The sequence below is a fragment of the Hydra vulgaris genome, chromosome 04 (genome assembly GCF_038396675.1).
Source record: "Hydra vulgaris chromosome 04, alternate assembly HydraT2T_AEP".
NCBI lineage: Eukaryota > Metazoa > Cnidaria > Hydrozoa > Anthoathecata > Hydridae > Hydra > Hydra vulgaris.
The window spans coordinates 20,657,189-20,684,782 of NC_088923.1; the positions used below are offsets into that span (position 1 = coordinate 20,657,189).

Below are 27,594 nucleotides of genomic sequence, written 5' to 3' on the forward strand. Positions count from 1 at the left end.
GATAAAAACTAGGGATTGTTATACAGTGTCAGTATCTGACACATATTTGTTAAGAGCTCCCTTTATGATTTCCTGACATATACCAATAAAAGTCGGCTAAGTCCTCTATCAACACTTTTTTTATCTTAAATAATATTCTTTGTTTTCTTGCAACTCCCAATTTAAATATTAGTTGCTTGCAACCTTGTTTGGAGTGAATTAGTTTATAATAAAAAATTGAGCTATAAAAAGGTTAAGCATAGTAAGGTAATAAAAATTGTTCCACAAACGGTTAGGTAAAAAGCTTTTTTCTAAAAACCATTAATTAACTAACCATTAATAAGTTAATTAAGCTCAATAAATTTCTTTAGAATTAGTAAGATAGAATTAGTAAATATAGTAAAAATTTTATATACGACAAGAAGTAGAACGATTTTTTTTTTTTTTTTCAAAATACAAATTTCTAAAATTGTGCATGTATTAAAATCGTCATCAACTTTAAAACGTTTGGTGAAGAAAGCGTTTTTCCTAAAAACTAAAAATATTATTAAAAAGAGCATAAATATTTATGAACAATGTAAAATTTAAATAATTTATTCAAAGATTATTTTAGTAAACGAAACAATTTCTAGTTTAGCATTATTCTAATGACATTTAAGTATTGTTTTTTTTTTCGTGTATAATTTTTATTAAACAAAATATAAAAGAAAATAATATGCAAGAAATTAGTCTTAGTCGTTTTATCACCGAGCGCCATTTTAAGATAAGCATTCTACAATTCTGTAACATTAATAATTTACAAAAAATGAACAACTGTAAAAAGCTAAAAAACAAAAAATTTTATAAAAAAGGAAAAGAAAAAATAACGAAAAAATAAAAAAATATAATAATAGTTTCTTTATTGACTGTTTTACAAGTCAAATTTCCTAATAAAACAAATAAGTTTTTTTACTTACCTAACTTGATAAAAAATATAAAAGTCTTGTAAACAATGTAAATGTAAAATAGTTTAAATAAAGTATGATTATTAAGCTTAATAAACAATAAACTAAAACGTTGAGTCAATTTCAAGAATTATTTTAAAGAAAAAGCGTAATAAAAACCTTCATCCTATTCTAATACTCTCCCCCCCCCCCCCTTCCTTGATCCGTCTCACTGATGATATCCTAATTAATTTTTTGCTTTTTGTTAAATAGTCTAGAAAAATAAAGTAACTTTGCTTTCTACTATTTCGATACTTTCTCCTAATAAAGGCATCACAATAGTTTCCTTTTCAGCTGTAATAGCAAAATATGTTTCATTTCGAATAGATTCTTCAGGAAACTATAAACGCTTATTACGTTGATTAAATAGAGATGCTCGTGGCCCAGTAAATACACTGTATCCATTCGGGTAATAATGTTTTATTATTTAAGTAGCAATAGGGTTTCTGCAATTTATTACTGTAGTGTAATTGTCTGGTTTTGCTGCTTAGACACATTTATGAACAATAAGTAACGTAGCAAAACTAACGACATATTTCTGACCAGATGACATTGTTGATATCTTTTACAATGGTTTCAGAAGCGGTATAATAGCTTGCGACCACCTTTTATTTGTCATTAGCAGAGTTAAAAACATCGCTGATCCAGTAATTTATCAAGAAAGGGCATAGCTTGATTTATATTTTAGCAGCTATCATGGTCTGTAGCAGCAATTTTCTCAATAACAATCTCCCTGTTGTCAGCAGAATCCGGAATATTTTCTCCAGTGTGCCATTCGGATAATTCTTTTGTCTGCAAAATTGCGAAATACAGCCCCAATTCTATGTTTACCCAATCCGCAGATACACAGATATACGCTATGTTTTGATTAAGATGTCTCATGTAAAGGCAACGAACTGCGTCTTCTCTGATTTTAGTTTCAGAGACTTAACAGCCTAGTTGTATAGTTGTATATATTCCTTCACAGTATTTTAAAATTTGAACGAGTTTTAACAACATAGTCTGGATCTGTGTGGCTTTAACGAAACAGAATGGGCGTACATTGCATGCATCAAAACGAAGTCAGCTATTTTTTGGACGTGCACGATATAGTCTGCTATTTTCTGATCCATAACTTGTTTTCTTTCTTTTTTTATTTGAGGCAGAGATGCTGTAAAAAAAGGACGATATGCTTAGTGTGTCTAAACTACCGGTGTCATCATTATTTTTATATTATGTGTTCCAGTAACATGGTGATAGAGTGTGCTTGTATTACCACCTTTTGCAGTCAAAATTGCCTTACAGAGTTTGTAGGTAACGTTGTTCTTATCGATTTAGTCTGGTTATTTTCCTTCAATGTTAATAATATGTTTTTATTGGAATCATTTTTAGGGAAAAGTATAAAGAAGACACAGCAACAACAAGCTTTTACGAAACATATATTTGTTATAAATTAATGACCGCTCTTTTTTGATAATAATTTAATTCATTAAATAATCTTTTTACGCGCACTTTTTGAAAAAGTTAACTCATTTATTGATTTTTTTTCTTTAACAAAAAATTTTTTAAGAAAAACTGAAAGTGTTTTATGCTTAATACTTTGATTAAATGAAACTTGAATCTTTAGCAAAGAGTATAACATTTTCCATAGGAAGGGTTAGGAAGGGTTTCCAGATTGTTTTTTTTCTTTCATCAACAAATTAAAATTAAATAAAAAACAAGCTAGAAATAACCAGCACAGAAAAAAAAAAGAAAGCAAAGAATTAAAATTTATTCTTAACTTAAGTTTAATCTCTCCTTAAATAAAATTAAAAAAAGCATCGATATTTACTTTTTAGACACATTCAAAAAAGTTACGCCAACACGTAAAGATTATCTTAATTCTCACATGCCTCTGTTGTGTAAATTTTGTTTCCAACTTTTAACATCGTCAGAATGTTTAACTCGTAGCAAAAAATCTTTCGGCTCATTAAGTAAGATGGTATGCAAATCACTGCAACCTTTACTTGGTTTGATAACCTATTTCTAAGTTTGCTTTTCACTTAGCTGACCTTTAAAAATACTCTTTTGAATACCCTTTGGAAATGGAACCTTTGCAAAGCTACCTTTTTAAAAAGTTCAGGCGCTCAAACTCTTGAATGACTGGAGTGAATAAAACAGCATAAAGATATAAAGGGCCAACTTGGAACACTTTGCTAATTAATAATAAATTGTGACAGACCTCATTTGTTAGTAAAATAATTTTTCTTCCTCATTTCAACAAAGCAACAAAGTAAGTCATAAACAACTTTTCTCAAACTAACCAACAAGTCGAAGAAAAACTCTGAAAAGGAGATGGGGTGCCTACGCATTCATTGTTTTAATTTATTACTAAAACAATTTTTCTTTCTCGTTTCAATTAAAAGTGCTCTTTTTAAAAAACTGAGTTACATCACTCAGACAAAGAGCAACTTGAGATGGAATTGCATCAAAAGTATTTTTACCACAATGTTTAGGAGCGACAAATGCATATCATCATAATATAGTTTCGCAGTTTAGTTAACACACGAGACGAGACTCGCTTCTGTAGGTCAATAATTTTCGAAGCATCAGCTGAACTGTTACCAATGCACTTTTTAAGAGATAATCCAATAGGGTGGAGGTCATAATTTAAATAATTAAAAGAACTTCGCTAGTTGTTGAGATCACTTGAATGAGACCAAGAAAGTCATTGACAATCTGTCTCTCTTTCCCGAAAAAATATCTCGAACATATTGCAAGACGCTTAGTTGAACTCAAATCCGTTGAGTCATCAATGATGATTGAAATTAGCTTTGATTTGATTTCTTTAGCAATTTCATTTTCTTGAATTGATGAAATGACTTTTGGACGCTTAGTACCTTGAAGTTTTAAATTTTCAACCGGACTGCCTACACCATTTTTTGAATACGCATAAGAAGCAAAACGGACTGCCTACACCATTTTTTGATACGCATAAGAAGCAAAACTTCTGCCTTTTTATTTACACCTGCAATTTTTACTTGAACAGGAAAAATAATCTTCTTTTGATATAGATTCAAATTTTTCTCTTTTTTAATATGAGAAGTTATTTTTTGATGTTGTTCTACGCTACCATTGTGTTGATCTAGAGAAGTGCGGCAGAGGCAACCAAAATCTTGTTCAGCTGCATTAGAGCTTTTTTTACCTAGACAAATTATTTTTCCTTTTCACAGAAAAATGTTAATTTTGACCCAATGTGCATTGAAAAAAAAGGAGGCTGGAAATTTACATTTAATATTGTTATTTTATTATTATATAAAATTTATGTTCAAAAAAAAGTTTACCTTCATGTATTATCCAAGTGGAATACAGCAACCCCTACCTCTGTTGCAAGTATATGTTCCCCATGGGCCTAAAAATAATAAGAATTATTCAATTATTTTTAAGAAAAGGTTTTAATGATAACTTTTACATAAATATAAATTGTTTTTATATTTAACGAAAATTATTTAAAATATCGATATTTATTAGGCACCTTGAAATAAGCTTCCCGAAAATAATTAAAAAAATTATCAGACAATGAACAAATGTTGTTCGCCGAAGCACAAGACTTGTGAAAATCTTTATCCAAATTCTATTACGGATTATAGAAATGCTAAAATTTATCGCCTGTATGACGCTATACGAAAAACTTATTTCGTAATGAAGACGAAAAAGAAAATTCTTTTTGTAAAAAAAATTTCGAAAAAGTCCTTTACGCAATAAACATTTCAAAATAGGCCCATACGAAAAATACCTGAAAACATTTACTAAACTGTTATACAAAGCAAAAGTAAAATGCTATTATTTTTTGTTCAAATAAAAGTAATAATATTACATTATTTTTCATATATTTATATATATATATATATATATATATATATATATATATATATATATATATATATATATATATATATATATATATATATATATATATATATATATATATATATATATATATATATATATATATATTATAAATATATCTATATATATATATATCTATATATATATATATATATATATATATATATATATATATATATATATATATATATATTATTCATATATATATATATACATATATATATATATATATATATATATATATATATATATATATATATATATATATATATATATATATATAAATGTATATATATATATATATATATGTATATATATATATATAAATATATATTTATATATATATATATACATATATATATATATATATATACATATATATATATATATATATATATATATATATATGTATAATTTTCCTCCAAAACAAAGTGGTATTTATTATATTAATTTTTTTTTTTATAAAATGTATCTAAAAATTTTCATATTTCCTAAATAAGTATAAACGTGTAGCGTTTTTTACGATTACATGAAAAAGAAGGGAAAAAGTTTTTATGCCAGCTTCTATAGTTTTGTTTCAGACATGTAAAGTTTTTAGTACACATGCTCACATGATTAATTTTCCCATTTCTTTAGAAAAACTGTTGGGTGGATACGTATTTTGGCATTTATTAAGTTGTTAGAACATGCTTAAATAAAAAACTTATATGCATGACTTTTAAATTATGAGTTAATTAAGAAAAAAACTATAATAAGAGGCTTTTGACTTTGATTAACAACAGTAATGCGACTGCAAACCATTTTTTTGATGGAAGTAGATACTATAGCAGTTTCCCACATGATTTAAATTTTTTAATTGTATGCAAGCCGTGTCAACTTAAAATTTCAAATATTTTATGAAAGTGCTTTAGTTTTAATTTTGTAAAAAACGCTTTATTTTTTAAAAGAAATAGTAGTATCAATAATATTTAAAACCTAAATATCACGTGATAATTACACTACCTTTTCTAATCAAATGGCACTGCAAAATATAATAAAAATTAAAAGTAAGTTAACTTACAACCATTTCGTTTTACTTTTTTAAAACTGTTCTTTTGTTCCTTTTTCATTAAATTTCTCTTCACTTTCTCTTCCTTGACACCGCCTATTGTCTTTCTCTTATTGTCATTAAGCTGATCTGATAATTTTTCTGTACGCATCTTGCAACATTTTGGATTTAAATGACACTCATCGTCATCACCTAATGTAATAATAGTAATTATTAAAATGTATTGTTTAATAGAAACATCCATTCCTACTGGTTAACTTGTTTTTTATATGGGCATATATTGCTGTTAAAAAAACGATGGAAAATTTTTGAACAAACTTCTAATCTTAAAAACCGGGAGTTGAAAAAACCTTTTTTCATAATACTCTTAAAAATAATAAAAATTCCTCTTTTAATCAAAAAAATTTAATTTAATATATTGTCTTCTGGTAAACTGAATTAAAAAAATAAAACGTAAAAATTTTGTTGAACATCTGTACCATTAATAATATTTATTATATAATAATTTTTTTACGTTTATGTGATTTTAAAATAAAAACAATTTTCCTCAGAATAAAATTTGAATATTTTAATTTCAGTTTCTAAAGCTTTTTTTTTTAAATTTATAGAGTTAAAAAAAACAAATTTCAAAGAAAAAAAAAACATTTTCTGCAACTTTTATACTGACGTTCATTTAACTTTTTTAAATTTGCTTTTAAGTAAAAAATATTTGCTGTTCTAAAAAAGGTTTTTTTTTTATGTGAAAATTCTTGCTGTTATATGTAATAACTTATATAAACCATTTAGAATTATTGTGTTTTAATAAAAGTTACAAATAAATGAAAATTTTAAAGTTACTTAGATTTAAAAATGTCGCTCTTTATTTCTTTTGCATTATAAATGATGAAAGTCGTAAGTGCAATAATGCTGTAAAATAACAGCAACTTCATTTCCCTCCTTAGTTACTGCAAAAGATAAAAATACAGATTATATCCTCTCTTTTTCCTCTTCCTCACTTTGTTAGGGTAAAAATACAGTTAAAATATAAGACGTGTGTGTGTGTATGTGTGCGTGTTTGTTTGTGTTAGTGTGTGTGTGTGTGTGTGTGTGTGTGTGTGTGTGTTTGTGTGTGTGTGTGTAATAGTTCAGAAAATGAAAGTTTATAACTTAACTAGCAAAGTATTTAGGAAAACATATTAGCTAGATGCAAATGAACCAGTAACTTGTTTCTATATCAACATTATGATTCATTAGTACTTTTATGTAAAAGTTATTCATTTTAATTTAGAAACATTTGAATATAATACAATAAACTAATTTTGTAAAAACAAAAAAAAAAAACTTAAAAAAATTAAGAAATTTTTAAATTATTGCTTTTATAGTATTTAACTTCAAATCAACTCCAATCTTAAATTTATTTGTTTTAGCCTACGGTGTTCTGGGTTGCCTTAAACTAAGAATAGTTGAGCAAAATATTTCGAAAGATAACTTCGTTCTTATCCACGTCATTACAATTGAATACTTTTTTATTTCGTTTTTTAGTTAGATTTTTCGCTAGTCACTTAACGAGCTTATGACTATCCGTAACCATTCCTCCTTTAGTACCCAATACTAATGATATGATACTTTCATGTTCAGCTTCATTAACTCTTCCTTTTTTTTTCACTTTTGTGATTTTTGCATGTAGCAGTATCCAGATTTTTGTTGGTCATGTAATTGAGATGTGTAACTCTTACTTCAAAAAATGTAGTCTGTCATTTTTGTCCCAAAACTATTTGCAATAATATCTAAACGAGTTTGGTTAGCTTTATTTGCTGTATTGAAACGAATATTTTCTTTAGCAAAAAGGTATGAGATGAGTGTCTCATTGAACATTTATGTTCAAGTTCCTTAAATTATCTTCTTTTGATTAGTGGCGTCTTGATTCGTGGCGTCTCGTGGCGTTAAATATTTTGAGATTAGCATTTACTATCTAATAAAGAGACCGCTTGGATTTTAGTCTGACGCTCATTTAAACTAAAACATCATTTAAATTGTTTTAGAAAAAATTGTTTTTTGAAATCGGAATGCTCTCCTATCATTTTCTTTAGATAAAACTAAGTTCTTAATTGTAATAAAAAATTTTAATATTTGCTTATGCATTAACTCCTTTTTAGTTACTGCAAAAATTAGAAACTCAATTTTTTTCTTATTGGATTATGAAGTAATAATACCGTCGAAATATAAGTTCATATTTGAATGACGAAAACAAACTTAAATAACAATAGATTTTTTTGCTTTGTTTTTTATTACATTTTAAAACAGCAATCTCTTATAAAATATAAATACAGCAGTTTGATAAAATATTTTTGGTATTAAGAAACAACAATGAGTGGGGGCTAGTAGAAAACCGCATAGATAAGAACCGCTAAATAGTTTACTTGTTTTAATTTCTTATGAATATATAGTAAAATGTTCACAAAATAATAAAATGCAGAGTTTAATATAAAATTAATAATAAAACAAAAGATTTAAAAGAAGTTAAAATAATATAAATATATTATCTCATAAAAAAGATGACGTTTTTAAGTTTTTAAATTTTTTTTTTTTAATTTGAACACGAGTGATAGCAAAACTCTTGAGAATTGGCATAGTTTTTTAAAATTATTTTATTCCAAAAGAAAACTCTATGAAATGAAAGATAATATATCAAAAATTTTCAGAATTAATAAGCTGAATGTCGAATGTCGTTATCATTTTGTCAGTTTTATTTAGTTTTTTCTTTTTTGGTATACAAAATATTAAAAGAAACGTGAGATTGTTTTTAGATTTTAATATAAAGCAAATAACATTATAAATATTTATCTCAAATATATTAAATCTTTTATTTCAATTAGTAGAAACTTGGCATAAGTAAATTGGTCCTTGAAATTATTAAGGCGTGTAACATGTTTCTATTAATGAAATTAATAAGGCAATATCTTTTATATGATTTTATTTATATTACCATAAAACATCATTCATAAAAATTCAGTAATTTTTAGTAATTTGTCAGCTTTTTATGAATAAAATCTTCAATTAAGTTAGGTTAAATTTTTATTAACATTTGCAATTACTCATCGTTTTCAGACTAAATTGCTTAACTTGACATGAATAAAAACTTGAGTAATTTTGTTCAAATTTTTATTGATTTTTGTTATATGATTTTATTTACATGATCATGATAAACATCATTCATAAAAATTGCAAAAATAAGTGTGTTTTAAAAATACTTATGTATTACAATTACTTATGTGTGAGTGTGTATGTTTGTGTGTGTGTGTGTGTGTGTGTGTGTTTGAGTGTGTGTTTGAGTGTGTGTGTGTGTGTGTGTGTGTGTGTGTGTGTGTGTGTGTGTGTGTGTGTGTGTGTGTGTGTGTGTGTGTGTAAGTGTTTGTAATAAATTGCCAGTAACCTAAAATTTATATCTTAACAAAAATATTGTTAAACTTTTATTTCAACATTATGATTTATTATTATTATCCTATTATGATAATTATGTTGATCTTAGAATTCAATATCGATAATGGAGACCGCCTGGATTTACGTCTGTCATCTTTTTTTAATTCCAGTATTATTCCTATTGTTTTAGAAGAAAATGATTTTGAAGTCAAAATACGTTGCTATTATTACTTTTTATACAATTTTTTTTATAATTTTTTTCTTTTATTTTATTTCTTTTTATCTTACTTATTTTAATTTTTTATTTAGTTATTGTTTATTAAGATTTTTAATTTTTTTTAACTTTATTGTTTTTTTTTAAGTAAATTTTTAAAAATTTTATTTTTTAGATAATTTTTTGATCATGTAAAATGAGTAAATGTTCAAAAGTTGATATCAAGTATAGTAAGAGATATGTTAATATCTCAAATTTTTTTAAATTGATTAATTAAAATATTTTTGTTAAAACAAACTTTTGTTTTAACTGTTTTTTTCAAAAATCTACCTAAAGCAAGCAAAAATATTTTAAAAAAACTGCGTCAAGAATATCTTTAAAAAGCAAAACATCGATAAAAAAAAAAATCATTGCAATATTTTTTAAGATAAACTGATAACAGTATGTTGAATAAATTATGTTTACTAATTCATAGTAACATTCATAGTAACATTCATAGTAACATTCATAGTAACATTCATAGTAACATTCATAGTAACATTCAAATTAACATTCATAGTAACATTCATAGTAACATTCATAGTAACATTCATAGTAACATTCATAGTAACATTCATAGTAACATTCATAGTAACATTCATAGTAACATTCATTACTAATGTAAAAAAAAAAATTGAAGTCATAGTACTAAAGTAAAAAAAATAATTCTAGAGCGAAAATATTTAACACTCTGAAAACTTTAGAATTAAATTAATTAAAAGCTAAAAACAAAATTACTGAATTCTTATTTTTAAAAAAAAAAACTTATTTTTATTACCTCTATTCTACAGTACATAGAAAAAATAAAGCTACCTAAATAATAATACTTGTTGGTGCTAAGGTCTAATGGTAAACTTCAGATTTATTAACTATACTAATACCAACCTTAGTAAGATTCATATTTAATTTTAGCATTGAATCAGAAATATAATAATAATAACTGTAAAAGTAACTAAATAGTAAAAAGTACAAACGTCTTGAAACTGTATTTAGAGTAGAAATAAATGATATCCTAATAACCCAAAAACTATTTTTATATTATTATTATATATATATGTATATATATATATATATATATATATATAAATTATATATATAGTATATATATATATAAATTATGTATATATATATATATATACATATATATATATATATATATATATATATATATATATATATATATATATGTATATATACATATATATATATATATATATATATAAATATATATATATATATACATATATATATATATATATATATATATATATATATATATATATATATATATATATATATATATATATATATATATATATATATATATATATATATACCAATCGAGTGTTCAATGTTCTTAAAAAACAGAACAATTATAAATTAGTAAAAACACATGCCTAATTTTCTTGGTGAGCCATCATTAGGCTCACCAGTAAGAATGTCAAACACTATTATATCTTTTTATGCAGTCAAGTTTGTCTCAGAGAGCCTGTAAGCATTATAACATGTACGTTACCTCTTAAGTAATGCCAACATTACTCCTTCTAATTAAACAAAGGTGGAAATACCCAATAAGTTATTTAAATATACTTAAACACAGAAAAAAGGAATTCATGCAAAAAATTTCAATAAAGATGCTTAAGTTAAGAACGGATTTTGATTTAAAAATTATAGGGAGGGGGATGGGTTTTATTTTATGACATCAATTTTAAAGGGGTGAAGAAAAAAAGGACAACTAGAGAAAAAGGAGGAGAGGGGAAAGGACGGTCAAAATTTTATGTATTATTGTACATTTTATGTATTTATTATATATTTATGTCTGAAAATAAATACGTCTTTTATAAATATCTCATTATAAATGTATATATGTAATATATACATTTATAATGAGACTTTGGACAGTCTCATTATAAATGTATATATTACATATATAGGGGCTATATATATATAATATATATATATATATATATAGCCCCTATAGCATTTTCATTATTTAATTCTTCAACTTTTATAAGTGAAATTTAGTCCTGCACATGGAACTACCAGGGTACAATACTTTATTTATACAAATACATTTTAAAGTTGAAAACCTTTAAAATATACAGACCTAATTAAAAAATTTTTCTTAGTTTTACGTGTTCTACACTTACGAAAAAAGATTACATGAAAAGACATACATTACTGGTACTTTTAGAGATAAACAATCCAAGAATAAAAGAACTTTACGTTATATTAAAACTACACCCAATTTTTTTTCCAAAAATTTATCTAATTAAACACATTGAGGACTGTCATAAAAGCATATTTCACAAAGAATTTTTTATTTTTTATCAGAATGTGAATTATGTTTTCAGTAATCAAACGGGCAGTTTTTTTACTGGAAAAAAATAGTGATAAAGAAGTAAAAAAAGTTAATTTAATTGTCAAAAAGATGATCATTCAAAATCACATTGCTCTGCTAGTGAACAAGCATGAACAACCAAAGTAAGGTACTACAGAGGGGGTGTTAAATCGGGTGCTTTTGTCCTGCCAGGATGACTTTTAAGGTAAGCAAGAATGGTGTTACAAATGTGCTTTATATCAAAACTCATAATCACACTATTGGTATTACAAATGCCATGTACCTGCCTAATCTAGACAATGTTAAGAAAGATATTTCTGCTAAATTATCAATTGTGTCTGTAGTTTAAGTTTATCAAGATCTTAGGGAACGTTTTGGAGACAAACAAAATAGAAATAAAGGAGACAATTTTCTCAATAAGTCTCATCTTCTTACGAAAAGGAACATTTCAATAAAAAAAGAACGTCAACTTCACCCTGATAATAGAACTTTTTTACTTGTTCAAAAGTTAAGTCTAAAGATTTTATTAGCATTCTGGTTTTTAAGCCACAAAGACAGCAAACTATTATTGGTCCTAACGTGTATGATGACATTTATTTTAGTAAGGATTACTTTGTTATTGCTATACAAACAAAGCATCAGCTGCAAATGTTTGAAAAGCATGCCTCACAAATTGAATGTATAGACTCAACACACTGCACTAATCATCACACATTTTCTCTAGTTACTTTACTTGTTTGAAATGATTTTAAGAAGGGCTGTCCAGTAGATTCTCTTATTTCTAATCATGCCAACGAACATACCATAACACCATTTTTAATGGAAATAATAAAGATAATGACTTGTCGGTTCATTATGTTGTAACGGAGAGTTCACGTTTAGAGGTAATTCTAAATCCTGCTCGTACTGGTTTGTGTGAGCATTTTTATAAGTTGTAATGAATGGTTAGTTATTTGTAAGCATATTCAAAAGTTACAATCATTCCTTCTGACAACACAAAAAAAAGATTTTGCAAATATCTGTGTCTGTTGATATAAATGATAATCAAGTTGAGAAAAAATTAAAACCGTAAACTAACGAGGCTGAAAGGTTAAACAAAAATTCTGAGGAACTATGTTTGTTACTAACTGATCCCATAATAATAAATCTGCAACTTCCATCAATAAACAAACTACTGGAAGACATTGACAGACAAGTTAAAGCTATTGGAAATATAAATTCATTAACTCTAGAGGTAACTCTATTGCCATTATTGCACAGTAACCTCTTTAATTTTGAGCTAATTAAGAATGTTGGATATTCAATTGAGGCCTGATAAGTTCAGGAAAACAAGAAAAGAAATAGAAAAAAAAGAAGCAAAATCGAATCAATATCCTGTGCAAAACCAAAAAGAGGATGATTTAATAATATTTAAATATTATTAATTTAATTTGTACTAAACAATATACAATAATATATGACGACATAAAACTAGTCAGTAACAGTTTTATAAGGTGGGTGGTCTTGAATATATTTTACTCGCGCATTTTTGCTACTGTCTTTTTTTATATAAATATTTTTACACATTTTTAAATGTACTTTTAAATTAGTAAAGGCTGGTTTCAAGATAAAGTCATTGGAAGTTTTTTGTATTGCTTAGAAATGAAGTATCCTTTCATGAAATATTTGGGTCAAACTAAAGCATTTTCTAAGATAATCAAAGTAATTGAAATTTTTATGGAAAGATGTTGATATGAAAATTATAAAACAAGTCCTTATTACATTAAATCCAAATAATTTTTCTTGGATTTTAATATATCTAAAACTGATAATATTTTATTCATTCTGTATTACAATTATTTCCTACTGAGATGTTTTTTTAATATTATTAATGATTTTGGTTATTTTTAGTGTTTGCATTGCTATTACTTTGTCAGCAACTATTTAAAAATTGAACATTACATGACTCGTAATTTTCTTTTTTTTAGAAAAAATATTTTATGATACTTTTGATGAAACAGGTTTTCGTAAATATGTTTATAAGATTTTATGCGTTAGGTGTATATAGAATTTTGAAAGTGGTTTTGAAAGTTGTTACAATATTTTCAGAACAAAATTTTGCTTTCTTTTAATATAATTTAATCAATATGAATAATGCAATTAAATTGATTATAAAATTAGAAAATAATTTTTTTCGTTTTTTCTCAAATTTAAGTTAAAAGTAATTTTGTTTTAAAAGTTTTTTATTTTTTTTTATTTATATTACAGATTTGTAAAAACATGTCTTTTAAAAAAAAGATTGGGTGAGATGTACAAGGTGTCCTGAGTAGTATCATTGTGAGTGTGTCCACATTTCAATTGAAGATGCAGATGTCAGTGAAACTTTTTGATGTCAGTAATGCAGTTCTATTTTATTTAAAAAATGAATTTTGAAGATGTAATTGTCAGTGAAACTTTTTGATGTCAAAGATACAGTTCTATATTATTTAAAAAACGGGTATTTTCATAGCCAAAAATCTTTTTCAAAATATTAACTGACATGTATAATTATTTGAACAAAGTTAGTTCCGTCTCAATTCTATTGTTTTGTGTTTTAGATAAGCATGAATAACCTTTGTTCGAATAATCTTTGTTCGAATCTGAGGGTATGCATAAGGTATAGCCGGTATAGCTTCAAACAAGGATATCTCTTCGATGACGTTTTTATTTGTCATTTGCAGTGTTATGATCAATTACCTATTTGCAGTTGGTAAAAATGGGCAAATTTGGTTTAATTGTATTCATATTATGCTTTGATTTGTAATACTAAAATAGAATTAGAATTTGTTTTAAAGGAATGTTGAGAAGACTTGTTTTCATTTTTTTATTTAGTATACCACTCTATAAGTCTTAAAAAAATCTTTATACTTTTTTTAACCTAAATTACTAGTATTTGTATTTGGAAAACGCTAATTGCATATATTTGTATTTAGAAATCTAGAATTTACGCATTTATTTTTGTAATTGATCAAACGTATTTGACCCATACCTAGGTCATGGGGTCTCAAAACCTTTTCTCTTTATGAACCCTGCGCACTTCTATTAGCCATTTGTTAGTTGTTTTAAAATATGCATATTTTCTCATTTGTTTCTTACTGTTATTACAATGCTAAAAAGTTCCGTACATGTAAGGAATTATTTTCCGTTATTTGCACGGAAAGTGCCCATTTAACCAAAATTAAACGAAAATTTCCCTTCTTTTTAAAAAAAATTTTGAAATACGGAAATTTCCGTTTGAAAATAATTTCATTATGAAAGCCAAAGTAAAATTTTAGCATATTTTAGCATAATTTTAGCACAACTTGACATATTAAAAAGCAATTTTAGATTTTTTAGCTAGGGTGTTTTTTAAATATAACAAATGCTTGTGCATTTGTAACTTTTTTAGCTGAAAAAAGCTAAAGAAATAAAGAATTTTAAATTGTATAGTTCTCCTTAAATTTATCCTTTACAAATGAATAACATAAATAAAGGTACGCGGAAATCTAAGTTTTGCGAAACCGATAATAGTGCTAAAATTCTGTGCCACGTTTTTTGAATTTTTATTTTTCCAAGTGAGGAAGAAACGTGTCTTGATGGTTTATTTTTCAGAAGTTCATATTAATATAGATATTTTTTGAAAACTAGAATATATAAACTTTACTATTATGTGTCTTTTGATTACAATGAAGAACTTTATAAAAGCTTTTATTGACATTTAAAACTTGGTTTTACTTTGAGCATTCATTAAATGTTGATAAAATGCTCTTTTATTTTCCTAACATATTCTTTCATCTAAGTTCACACATTTTCAATAACCGTACCAAATTTCTTTGTATAATTTTTTCAAGCACATGTCCTATTTACTTACGCACTTTTTGTACTTAATTTATATTTCTTCATGTTTAACGGTGGAATTGTAGGGGAAGGGGGGAGGAAGTGGAAGTTTTAAGATAACATTTATATTTCAAGCATTATAATCTGATTTAAATAAAAATCAAATGTTTACTTTGTACTAGTAGATAAAAAAATACATGGTTTGCCAAAATTCTTATAAATAAACAAATACTTATATTTATATTATTAAAACATATTTGACAAAAGAATGTATTAAACCACCAACTCCTTAGCCACCCTAACATAAAAATACACCTCACATAGTGAGCGTTAATTAATTTTATAGTTACCAACGCTAACTATAAATTTAATTAATTACAACATTTTTGTATATAAAAATTACCAGTTTTATAAAAAAAACGCTCATTTATGCAAGAAATAGGCATTTTAGTGTGATAAAGATGATTGTTTGGCACCCCTTTAGCCCCCTGGATACACCCAATGGGTATAGGCTAATATAATCTTGTAGCCCAATATTACATCTATCTTTTGATACCAAGTTATACGTTATTTAGATAAGAATTATTTAGATAAGAACTGACAAAGTTATAACATTTTTAATAAAGAAAACGAAATTTTGACCACAATACTTTAACAAATTCATATACCAAAAGTTTGCTTCTAAAACCGCATAACTTTTCGTAGAATTGCCCGATTTTGATAATTTACTATTTAATAACTGTTTATGAAACCGTTATAACGGTTTCATAAAATTGAAATCTAAATAGTCATAACTATATTTAGTTATTATTATTTAGATTTCAATGTTATTTCGAGATAAAATAAAAAATAGCGCACTCATTTAACAACTACCAAATAAAATATCTATAAAAAGTTTACAATAATTTATGGTTATCTTTTTTAAGATATTTTATTTGGTAGTTGTTTATTTTATTTGGTAGTTGTTATACCCTAGTTTTATGGCATAAAACTAAATATTTTTGACCGATTCTAAGAAAAACGAGATTTTAATTTTAGTTTTCATGTTTGTTTGATCTGTGTTTTATAATGGAAATTCAGATGTCTTTTGAACGTTCCACGCCCACCGAAAAATTTTTTTTTGGCTCCAATAAGGTCTAAGACGTTTAGAACGTAAACTTGTTCGCTTTTTTGTACGTGCAGTGCTTGCTGGGTAGTCAGTAACTTTAATAAGGTTAATTCAGAAATAATAAAAATAAGTTTTTGTTATAAAAAATAAGTTGTCAGTAACTTTGTTTTTAGTTTTATCTAAATCTAAAATTTCTAGAGCGTTAAATATTTTAGAGCTAGATTTTTTTTTTTTTTACTTATACCTTATACCTTAATTAAAAAACCAATGTTACTATAACTAGTATACTTAATTAATTTAATTTTAATTATTAAAAATTTATTTAGAAATTTTTTTTTAAAAAGTTTAAGATATTACTTAATCTCTTAATATTATTTAAATTAATTTTTTAACAATGTTATTTTACACGAGAAAATATATTTTTTCATATAAAATAACATTATTAAATTTAAAAATAATAATAGCAACGTAATTTGATTTCAAAAACAATTTCTTTTGAAACAATAGGATAATACTTGAATTAAAAAAGGATGACTGACGTAAATTCAGGCGGTCTCTGTTATCGATAGTGAATTCTAAGATCAACATATTTAACATAATAAGATAGTAATAATGAATTATAATGCACATACACTCACACATACACCCCCCCCCCCCCACACACACACACACACACACACACACATACACACAAGGATGAGTTTTAATAATAAACAATTATTGTTAGGCCGGGTGAATAAAAAGAGCACTTCTACCAGTTCACACTTGAGCCAGTTTTGTAACTGCTTCGCACTTATGTCAGTATGCATTAATGCCAAATCGCACTTATACCAATGTTTGCAAACTCTTTTGGCGCACTTATGCCAATTCGCACTTATGCAAGTTCAGACTTGTGCCAGTTTTTGCAACTGCTTCGCACTTATGCCAGTTCGCACTTATGACAGTACGCACTTATTCTATTGTTGGCAAATTTTTGGCGCACTTATGCCAGTTTGCTTTTGCACCAGTTTTTGTAACTGCCTCGCACTTATGCCAATTCGAGTTCGCACTAATAAAATTCGCGCTTATTCAGTCGTCTCTTTTATATTTGTCAATTATAGTATAATAGCAACAGTGAAATCATATTTCGACTGTACTATTACTCTAACACAGTCAAAGAACAAAAAAATTGAGTTTCTAACTTTTGCAGTAATTAAAAAGGAGTTAATCTGTATTGCATCAGCAAATATTAAAAACTTTTATAATAACTTAGAATTTTGTTTTGTTTTAAAAAAATAATAGCAACGCATTTCGATTTCAAAAAACAAATTTTTGGAAACAATATTAATAATACTTTTATATAAAAAGGGTTTTGTTTGAGTGACAGACGTAAATCCAGGCGGTTTCTTTAATAGATTGTAGATAAAGGGCTCAACATATTTAACATACTAGGAGAGACGCCACGAATCAAGACGCTATGAACCAAGATACGATATAAGGAACACCACGGGCTAGAACAAATAACTTTAAAATTGGAGTTGATTTCAAGCAGGATGATATAGAAGCAATAATTTTAAAATTTCTTAACTTTTTGAAGCTTTTATTTTTTTTATACATAATTTGCTTATTGTTTATTATTGTTTATTATATTAAAATGTTTCTGAAATAAAAATAATAACTTATACATAATAGGAAGGTACTAATGAATCATAATGTTGATATAGAAACAAGTTACTGGTTCATTTGTATCTAGCTAGTACATGTTTTTCTGAATATGTTGTTGGCTAAGTTATAAACTTTCATTTTCTGAATTATTACACACACACTAACACAAACACACACACACACACACACACACACACACACACACACACACACACACACACACAAACACACACACACACCTTATATTTTAACTGTATTTTCACCCTAACACAGTGAAGACAGATAACAAATAAACTGTATTTTTAACTTTTGTAGTAACTAAGAAAGGAAATGAAGTTGTTGTTATTTTACAACATTTTTGCACTTACAACTTTCATCGTTTATAATGCAAAAGAAATAAAGAGCGACATTTTTAAATGTAAATAACTTTAATGTTTTTATTTATTTGTAACTCTTATTAAAACACAATAATTCTAAGTGGTTTATATAAGTTATGACATACATTAACAGGAAGAACTTTCACATAAAAACAAGAATTTTTCAGAACAGCAAATATTTTTTACTCAAAAATTTAAAAAATTAAACAAAAGTAGTTATGCAAGTTGCAGAAAATGTTTGTTTTTGTTTGAAATTAATTTTATTAACTTCATAAACTAAAAAAAAAAACTTTTAGATATTTAAATTACAATAATCAAAATTTATTTTGTGGATATTTGTTTTTATTTTAAAATCGCATAAACGTCATAATCTAATTATATAATAAATATTATCAATGCCGCTGTTCAACTAAATTTTAACATTTTTTTTTTTAATTAAGTTTACCAGAAGACAATATCTCAATTAAATTTTTTTGATTAAAAGAGGAATTATTATTATTTTTTTAAAGTATTTTTTTTTTAAATTAGAAGTTTGTTCAAAAAGTTTGCATCGTTTTTTAATAGCGATATATGCCATATAAAAAAAACAATTTAAACAGGTGTTTCTATTACACAATACATTTTAATAATTACTATTATTACATTAGGTGATGACGATGAGTGCCATTTAAATCCAGAATGTTGCAAGATGCGTACAAAAAAATTAACAGATCAGCTAAATGACGTTAAGAGAAAAATAATAGGCGGTGTCAAGAAAGAGAAAGTAAAGGGAAATTTAATAAAAGAAAAACAAAAGAACAGTAAAAAAGAATATATACAAAAGTATTGTAAGTTAACTCACTTTTTATTAAATTTTGCGGTGCCATAGAAGGAAAAGGTAGCGTAGTTAAAACATGATTTTTAAGTTTTAAACATTATTGATCTCATTTTAAAGAAAAAAAGGGTTTTTTTAAAAAATTGAAGCTGTAGCACTTTCATAACAAATTTAAAATAGGGGAAACGGGGGCATAATCGTGGCATAGCACATAACCGTGGCATAGCACATAACCGGGGGCATAACTGGGCATAGCGCTTTCATAACAAATTTAAAATAGGGGAAACGGGGGCATAACCGCCCTCGCAACGTTTGAATTAATGTTGTTATATGAAAATAAAAACAAAATATGTAATTTAACAGTTTATTCAACAACCACCCTATTAAGCTTTAAATTGATGCAATTAAGAAAAAATTTTAAGGTTTTTAAAAATGTTATTACACACAAATAACAATTAGTGAAAAAAAAGGTTATGCCCCCGTTTATTTCACTAAGTGTAATTTTTAGGCACAACTGAACCATCACAAAATTCGTTGGGGGTATATTTTTTTTGGTAGACTTTTTTTACATTTTTCACAGCTCATTATTTGCTAATTTTGTTGCACGTTTGCATACTGTAAAGGGATTCTTTGTATTTACAGTCTGAGTTTTCTTATTCGGTATACTCTTAGCTTTAAATTTTAATCAACAATATTTATAAAAATAAAGTAAAAAAATACGAAATTTAATTTCCAACATCTAAAAAAAACTATACCCCAGTGGGCACAATGACGTTGAAATAACGTTGAAACAACGTCGCAAACCGACGAAATGCAATGTTGAAACAACGTAGAAATTTGATGGAATTGGAAACAAAATCCGACGTTGAAAACCACGATGTTGAAACAACGTCGATGAAAACGTTGTTTCAACGTTGTTATAACGTCTTATCGACTACATATCATCCATATTTCAACTTCGATAAAATGAAAATTAAAAGTTCAACGTTGAAATTACGTTGTTTTAACGTCTTATCGACAATATATCAACCAAATATGGTTGATATATTGTCGATAAGACGTTAAAACAACGTTCAAACAACCTAATTTTAACGTTAAATTTTGGTCATTTGATAAAAATTATACAGCCTATTGGATATAACTTATATCCAATAGGCTTCAGCCATGTTAAATTGTCATCGTTAACATGTTAAGTTGTCTCGACTTGGATTGCAATAAAATAAGACAATAAAAAAGCAATATTTTGCGCTAAAAGTAGTGTATTTCATGTTCAAAAAAATATTTTAAGGGAGTTTATATAAGAAATAGATAGAATGTTAACATTTTATATATACATTTTATATTAACATATTCGAATCGTCATTTACGCACCGACCGCCACCATTAGATCTGTCGGGTGCATATTTCAACAAACTCATGATATCTGTTCTGACTTCAGCAACCGTAGCAGTCGCTTTACTAAGCATGACGCTCTCTATAAAAAGAGGTATTGCCTGAGTATTTTGCATCAAGTACAGCAAGAACTTGAAATTAAAGTAGCACCAAATCATCAAATTGTGTTTTTCAATAACAGATAACATTACTCATGACTTACCAACAACAACCTTACAAATGTTTGGGCCCTCAAATTTCTCTTTACCCTTGCCGCCAGCCATGTTGAACTTTGATTGTAAACCATTGGTCATCAACCTTCAACAAAAATTTATTATTTTTATAAATACATTAAACTTTGATACAATATCAGGTTAGGTAGCCCAATGGCACCGCGTATACCGCGGAATTCCGAATGGTTTTAAAATTTCAAAAATTCAATGACTTTTTTTTTTGTAGAAATAGGTCAATTTCAATAAAAATTATACATATATATAATAGATCATCAAGGTCAAATTTAAAAAATTTATTTTCCCCCTTATTTTCCCTCTTAACTTGCTTTCATCTAGGTTGCTTTTATTTTTAGTTTTAAATTTCATCCTGTAAGATAGAGTCTGAATTATATTCAAAATTTTTTTTGTAGAAATAGGTCAATTTCAATAAAAATTACACATATATATAATAGATCATCAAGGTCAAATTTGAAAAATCCGAAAAATTGTTTGCGGAAAAAATCCGGAATATTCCCCCCCTCTCCCCCTTATTTTCCCTCTTAACTTGCTTTCATCTAGGTTGCTTTTATTTTTAGTTTTAAATTTCATCCTGTAAGATAGAGTCTGAATTATATTCAGAATCTACTATTGTAGTAGCCTCACAATTGCTGCTGCTACAGACATCTCCATTTAATGAAGCTGAGCAATCAATACCAATGTCACTACTAAGAAGCTCATTAACCAAAACATTATTCCGACTCCATCGCTTTAACCGGGTAGCCATTTCCGTAAACAACAGAAGGCACTTTTATAGTATATATATATATATATATATATATATATATATATATATATATATATATATATATATATATATACAAGTGGAAGTTTTTAGAATAAAATAGCTAAATTAAAATAACATAAAACACACTGTTAAGTTATATAGTGCGTGATTCTTCACCATTTAGTAAACTTGGCATCGATGTTCATTTTCACGGTATATATTATATATGTATATTTATTTATATATTTATATTTACATATAATATATGATATATTTATATATATATATATATATATATATATATATATATATATATATATATATATATATATGATATTATTATATATAACATATGATATATACATAAAATATATATGTTAATAAAATATTATATTGACTATAATAATCATTATACTATATTATAGTATTTTTATTATTGTTATTATTATTTTTTTTTTTTTTTTTATATTTGGGAAGAGCGGAAGGAAAAAAGTGATTCTTACGCCAACACATACGTCACTTTTTATTTCTTTTGACTTTCGTCCAACATTTGCGAGTTGTCAGAAAGTTAAAACCATTAATTTAATAAAAAACTGATCGTTTTTTAAAAAAACGACAAAAACGCAAATTTAATTGACCAGAATGTTTTTAGAAACATTCTAAATGTTTTTAACAATATAAACAATGTTTTTATTTTAATTTTTTTTAATAAAATGTTTTTTTTTTAATTTTTTTAATAAAATGTTTTTATTTTATATTTTTTACTGTAAATCATGCGCGGAGTGTTGCTACATCGACTATCTTATAGCCTGACCCACAAGGGAGTGTTGCTACATCGACTGAGGGTTTGGTTGGGGCAGGCAGTTTATCAATTAATAAAAAAAAAAATTCCGGTCTTGCATTTTAATTTTTACTTTTTGTCAACAAAATATGGACTTTCTGACAACATATAAGAGTTCTATATATATATATATATATATATATATATATATATATATATATATATATATATATATATATATATATATATATATATATATAACATATGATATATACATAAAATGTATGATATGTTAATAATATATCATATAGACTGTAATAATCATTATACTATATTATAGTATTTTTATTATTGTTATTATTATTATTACTATTTTTATATTTACAAATATATATATATATATATATATATATATATATATATATATATATATATATATATATATATATATATATATAACATTGATAATATATATTTTATATTTATATAATATAAAATTAGTATAGTCAAATATACTAACACACATAGTAAAACAATTTAATCAATTTCTAAAAAACTACTTACTTAAACAAACTCTAAAACAAATTCAAGCAAATTCTTTATGCAATACACACTGATGAAATAAAAAAAAAGATCTATTTAACATTTATCACTAATGCATCGCAAATTAAGCAATGTGGTATCGTTAAATTGAAAAACTCAAAACCTTATGAAATGGCAATAGATGGCCTAATCAATGACTCGTAAAGTCACGCATGCGTATTTGAGTTCTCAAAATGCAAAACGAACGGTGAAACTCATAATACAGACGTTGAATTAACGTTGATTCAACGTCGCGTTAAGTTGATCGTTTTCAACGAATTTTCAACGTTAATAAAATGTTGATTTTTGGTTATATGACGTCGCGACTAAAAAACAACCGTAAATCAACGTTGAAATTACGTCGTGTGTCCACTGGGTCCTATTCAAGTTTTTACATGAACGCATTTACTCTATATTCTCTATATTCTGAGAGGAGCGGGTAGAAGACAATGCGTCTTATCGCCCTGCCCCAATGTTCGTAAAAATTTCAATAAAGTTTTACTTATTAAGTTCCTAAAATATACGTTATATAAGTTTTATACATATTACAAATTTTGTACATATTACAAGTTTTATACATATTATAACTTATTACAGTTCATAAAATATACATAAGTAATAAGATGCATATATACGTGTTAACAAATCAATATATAAGTGTTTTTAAAAATATACAAGAGGTTTTTATTATTTAAATTTGATAAATATCGTTTAATTGTTGCTTTAAATGGTTAAATTGAAATTATGTTTTTTATGTCTTTATTCAGGGTATAGTTTCACAAACGTGGTCCTCGACATGTCATTGAGAAGTCTGATTTTTTAAGGGATGTTTTAGGGAAAGAAAATTGCCAATGGAATGACTTGTAGAGTATTTGTGATTAATTAAGGTGAAATGAGGCTAAAAATATAATGGAAGCATGTTGTTATGATTTTTAAACATAAATATCAGGCTTTTATAGATGTTTAGTACATAAATAATTAAAACATTTTTTTAAGTTAAGGCTCGGCGCTTGCATATCTACCTGCATTCAAAATTAACCGGCTCGCTTGCTTTTGTTTGGTATAAATTTTTTTTAAAGAAGATGAATAATTACTTGCCCACGCTATATTGTCATAACTAATTTGGCTATGAAAAAATGAAAAATACAAGCTTTTCAGCACATTATATTCAAAAGGTGCTTCGTTCTGAAATAGATCCCAAGAGCTTTTAAAATGTTGTTTTCCACTAATTGGATATAGTTTTTCCAATTTAAACAATCGTCAAATATTATACCAAGGATGTTCATTGAATAAACTCTTTTTACTTTAATGTTGTTTACAAATAAATCAGGAAGTTTCAGGGGTATGTTATTAGTTTTCGAAGGTTTTGTGAACAGAATGTATTTAGTATTATCAATTTTTACTGACAGTTTATTGGCTTTAAACCAGTCATTGAGATTTATTAGCTCTGTGTTTACCGTAGAAAATACAAATTTTAGATAAGACCCCGAATCAGAAATATTAGTATCATTAGCAAAAAAAAAAAAAAAATTAAGGAATTTAGAGGATACGTGGAACTCATTAATATGTAAGAAAAACAGCAAACGACTAACTATTGAACCCTGAGGGACACCTCAACTATTAACTTCTAACTGCGTACAAGTTAAATCATACATCACACATTGTTTATTCTCGTATTCAACATAAAATTCGTATGAAAAAAATATAAAACTATTTGCCGTTAAGTTTTTTTCATACGAATTATACATAAAACATAACAGTAACTACCAGTTATAAAACACGAAATATGGCATTATGTTAGCGTTATGCAAGCGTTATGTTTGAAAACCTAATATAACGGGTAATTACCCACTATATTTACTAACTTTAATAAACTTTAAAGTTAAAACATAAAATTTATTATATATATATATATATATATATATATATATATATATATATATATATATATATATATATATATATATATATATATATATATATATATATATGTATATATATTTCCAGACAAACATGACTAAGTAATAGGGGACATGGAGTATGCATTTATTGTCATTAAAGCATCAGTTCTTTGAAATATATATATATATATATTAGCAGAAAATCACTTAACAAAAATTTTTTTCGCTTTACACTGTGTTTCATCAACAAAGATTCATCAGAAATGATTTCTGAAAAAAAAAAAATTAAGGAATTGATTTTCTACTAAAAATTAAGGAAGTGATTTTCTACTAATATATATATATATATATATATATATATATATATATATATATATATATATATATATATATATATATATATATATATATATATATATATATATATATATATATATATATATATATATATATATATATATATATATATATATATATATATATATATATATATATATGTATATATATATATATATATATATATATATATATATATATATATATATATATATATATATATATATATATATATATATATATATATATATATATATATATATATATATATATATATATATATATATATATATGAAGACATCAGTGGAAAAACTGGCGTTGTCACATTTAAAAAGTATTGAGAAAGTACTATTGATTATTAATAAAAGTCTTTATTTAAAGAAAATGATACTAAGCAATTTAAAAAAATTTATATTATATTTATTTTATTTAAAATTTATTCACAACAAAACATTTTGTAATTTTTTATACAAAAATTTTTTTTTCTTTGCTTTAAATAAAGACATTTATTAATGATCAACAAATACTTTCTCTATACTTTTTAAATGTGACAACACCGGTTTTTCCACTGAGGTCTTCATATATGTATATATATATATATATATATATATATATATATATATATATATATATATATATATATATATATATATATATATATATATATATATATGTATATATATATATATATATATATATATATATATATATATATATATATATATATATACATTTCAAAGAACTGATGTTTTAATGACAATAAATGCATACTCCATGTCCCCTATTACTTAGTCATGTTTGTCTGGAAAGAAACAAATATTCAGATAACTCAGAATATTTGTTGTTGATGACTTACCATGTTTCACATATCATTACATATGAGGTTTTTTAACATCAACATAAATTAACAATTTATCAAGCTCGTTGTTTAGCAATGTTGCACTAGAATACCACCATTTTGCAGACTCTAATTCCTCAAATACCATATCAAAAGGGCATTTTGATAGTTACTTCTATAGCAAGCTTTCTGTTGCATTTGTTTTTGTCAAAAACTTGTTGTTTTTTTAATGCTTTTCATAGACAAAAGAGTATATAAATAATTTTGGAAAACATAACGCTTAAGGGGTCGTCCATAAATTATGCCACGCTTTAGGGGAGGGGGGTAGGCCAACTTGTGATGATTTGTTGCGAGGGGGAAGGGTTGTCTCGATTTTGTGATGCAATATTTTTTTTTTTTTTTAGTTTTAAATCTAGAAAAAACTTTCTTGTAGTTAAACTAATCTGACCAAACCAAAACCCTCAGTTGATGTATCTAAATGTTGATTGTAAAATCAACTACGCCTAAATTTTACTTAGTTGATGTGTGCACTCCGTTAACGGAGTAGTTACAGCCTGCAAACGGACTGTTATGGCTGTAACAGTCTACTTGCAGTGCACGTTCTGCGCTTTTAACTTTATATGGTCCAAGTGCAGAACTTTTTTTAGTCGGTGCACAAAAGTGTGCAGCAACAAAAAAACATCTTTTTGCACTAACTAAAAAGAATGGTAATAAAACTAATAATTTGAAACCAAGAGGCGAACCTGGAAACCTTAGTTTATTAGCCTAAAACGGAATCCACTAGGCCACGCTAACATTACAAGGTAAAAGATAATTGTATTTATAAATTAATATTTATGCATTTATAATATGTTATTATATATTATAAATATAATATTTTACTTGCATTATATATCGGACGAATAGGTTTTTAAAATTCGTATCATGTTTATTGTAGCGATGTTAATTTATACAGTTTTACACGGAACTATTTGGGTGGAAAAAAAACATTGAACAGACTGAAAAATACTAATTGATTATTTCAAAGAAACTCAGAGAATTATAGACATTATTATACTTAAAATCGTTTTGTATTTTGTAAAATTCTGCACCCCCAAAAATTTTTAGGATAGAGGGTACAAAATTGTTGCGTAATATTAGGG

The 27,594-nt window shown here is 25.7% G+C and overlaps 1 protein-coding gene and 1 long non-coding RNA gene across 3 annotated transcripts in view; one reads left to right on the forward strand and one right to left on the reverse strand.

Annotated features, from left to right (window-relative positions):
- Positions 1-404: 404 nt before the first annotated feature.
- Positions 405-6,982, reverse strand: LOC136079640 (uncharacterized). 2 transcript variants are annotated; one of them, XM_065795739.1, is made up of 4 exons: positions 6,719-6,982; positions 5,890-6,069; positions 4,265-4,332; positions 405-507 (listed from the first exon to the last, which is right to left on the reverse strand). In XM_065795739.1, the coding sequence occupies exons 1-3, from the start codon at positions 6,804-6,806 to the stop codon at positions 4,274-4,276; spliced, it is 327 nt and encodes a 108-aa protein (XP_065651811.1). In that variant the 5' UTR covers positions 6,807-6,982; the 3' UTR covers positions 405-507; positions 4,265-4,273. The 2 variants fall into 2 exon arrangements, with proteins under 2 accessions (XP_065651811.1, XP_065651810.1); XM_065795738.1 differs by having other exon boundaries at positions 405-514; positions 6,719-6,976.
- An 11,734-nt stretch (positions 6,983-18,716) lies between these two features.
- LOC136079641 (uncharacterized) overlaps positions 18,717-27,594 on the forward strand; it is a 35,171-nt gene continuing 26,293 nt past the window's right edge. Inside the window, exons 1-2 of the long non-coding RNA XR_010638101.1 lie at positions 18,717-18,874; positions 19,481-19,660. This is a non-coding gene — a long non-coding RNA (uncharacterized LOC136079641). The remainder of the gene's footprint in view (positions 18,875-19,480; positions 19,661-27,594) is intronic.

Bases quoted from the DNA above. Each gene is read 5' to 3' on its own strand.
- LOC136079640 (XM_065795739.1), bottom strand. From the start codon at position 6,806: ATGAAGTTGCTGTTATTTTACAGCATTATTGCACTTACGACTTTCATC. The intron at 6,070-6,718 runs CTAAGTAACTTT...TTATTACATTAG, and splicing joins AAAGAGCGACATTTTTAAAT to GTGATGACGATGAGTGTCAT. The intron at 4,333-5,889 runs GTAAGTTAACTT...TATTATTTTTAG, and splicing joins AAAAGTAAAACGAAATGGTT to GCCCATGGGGAACATATACT.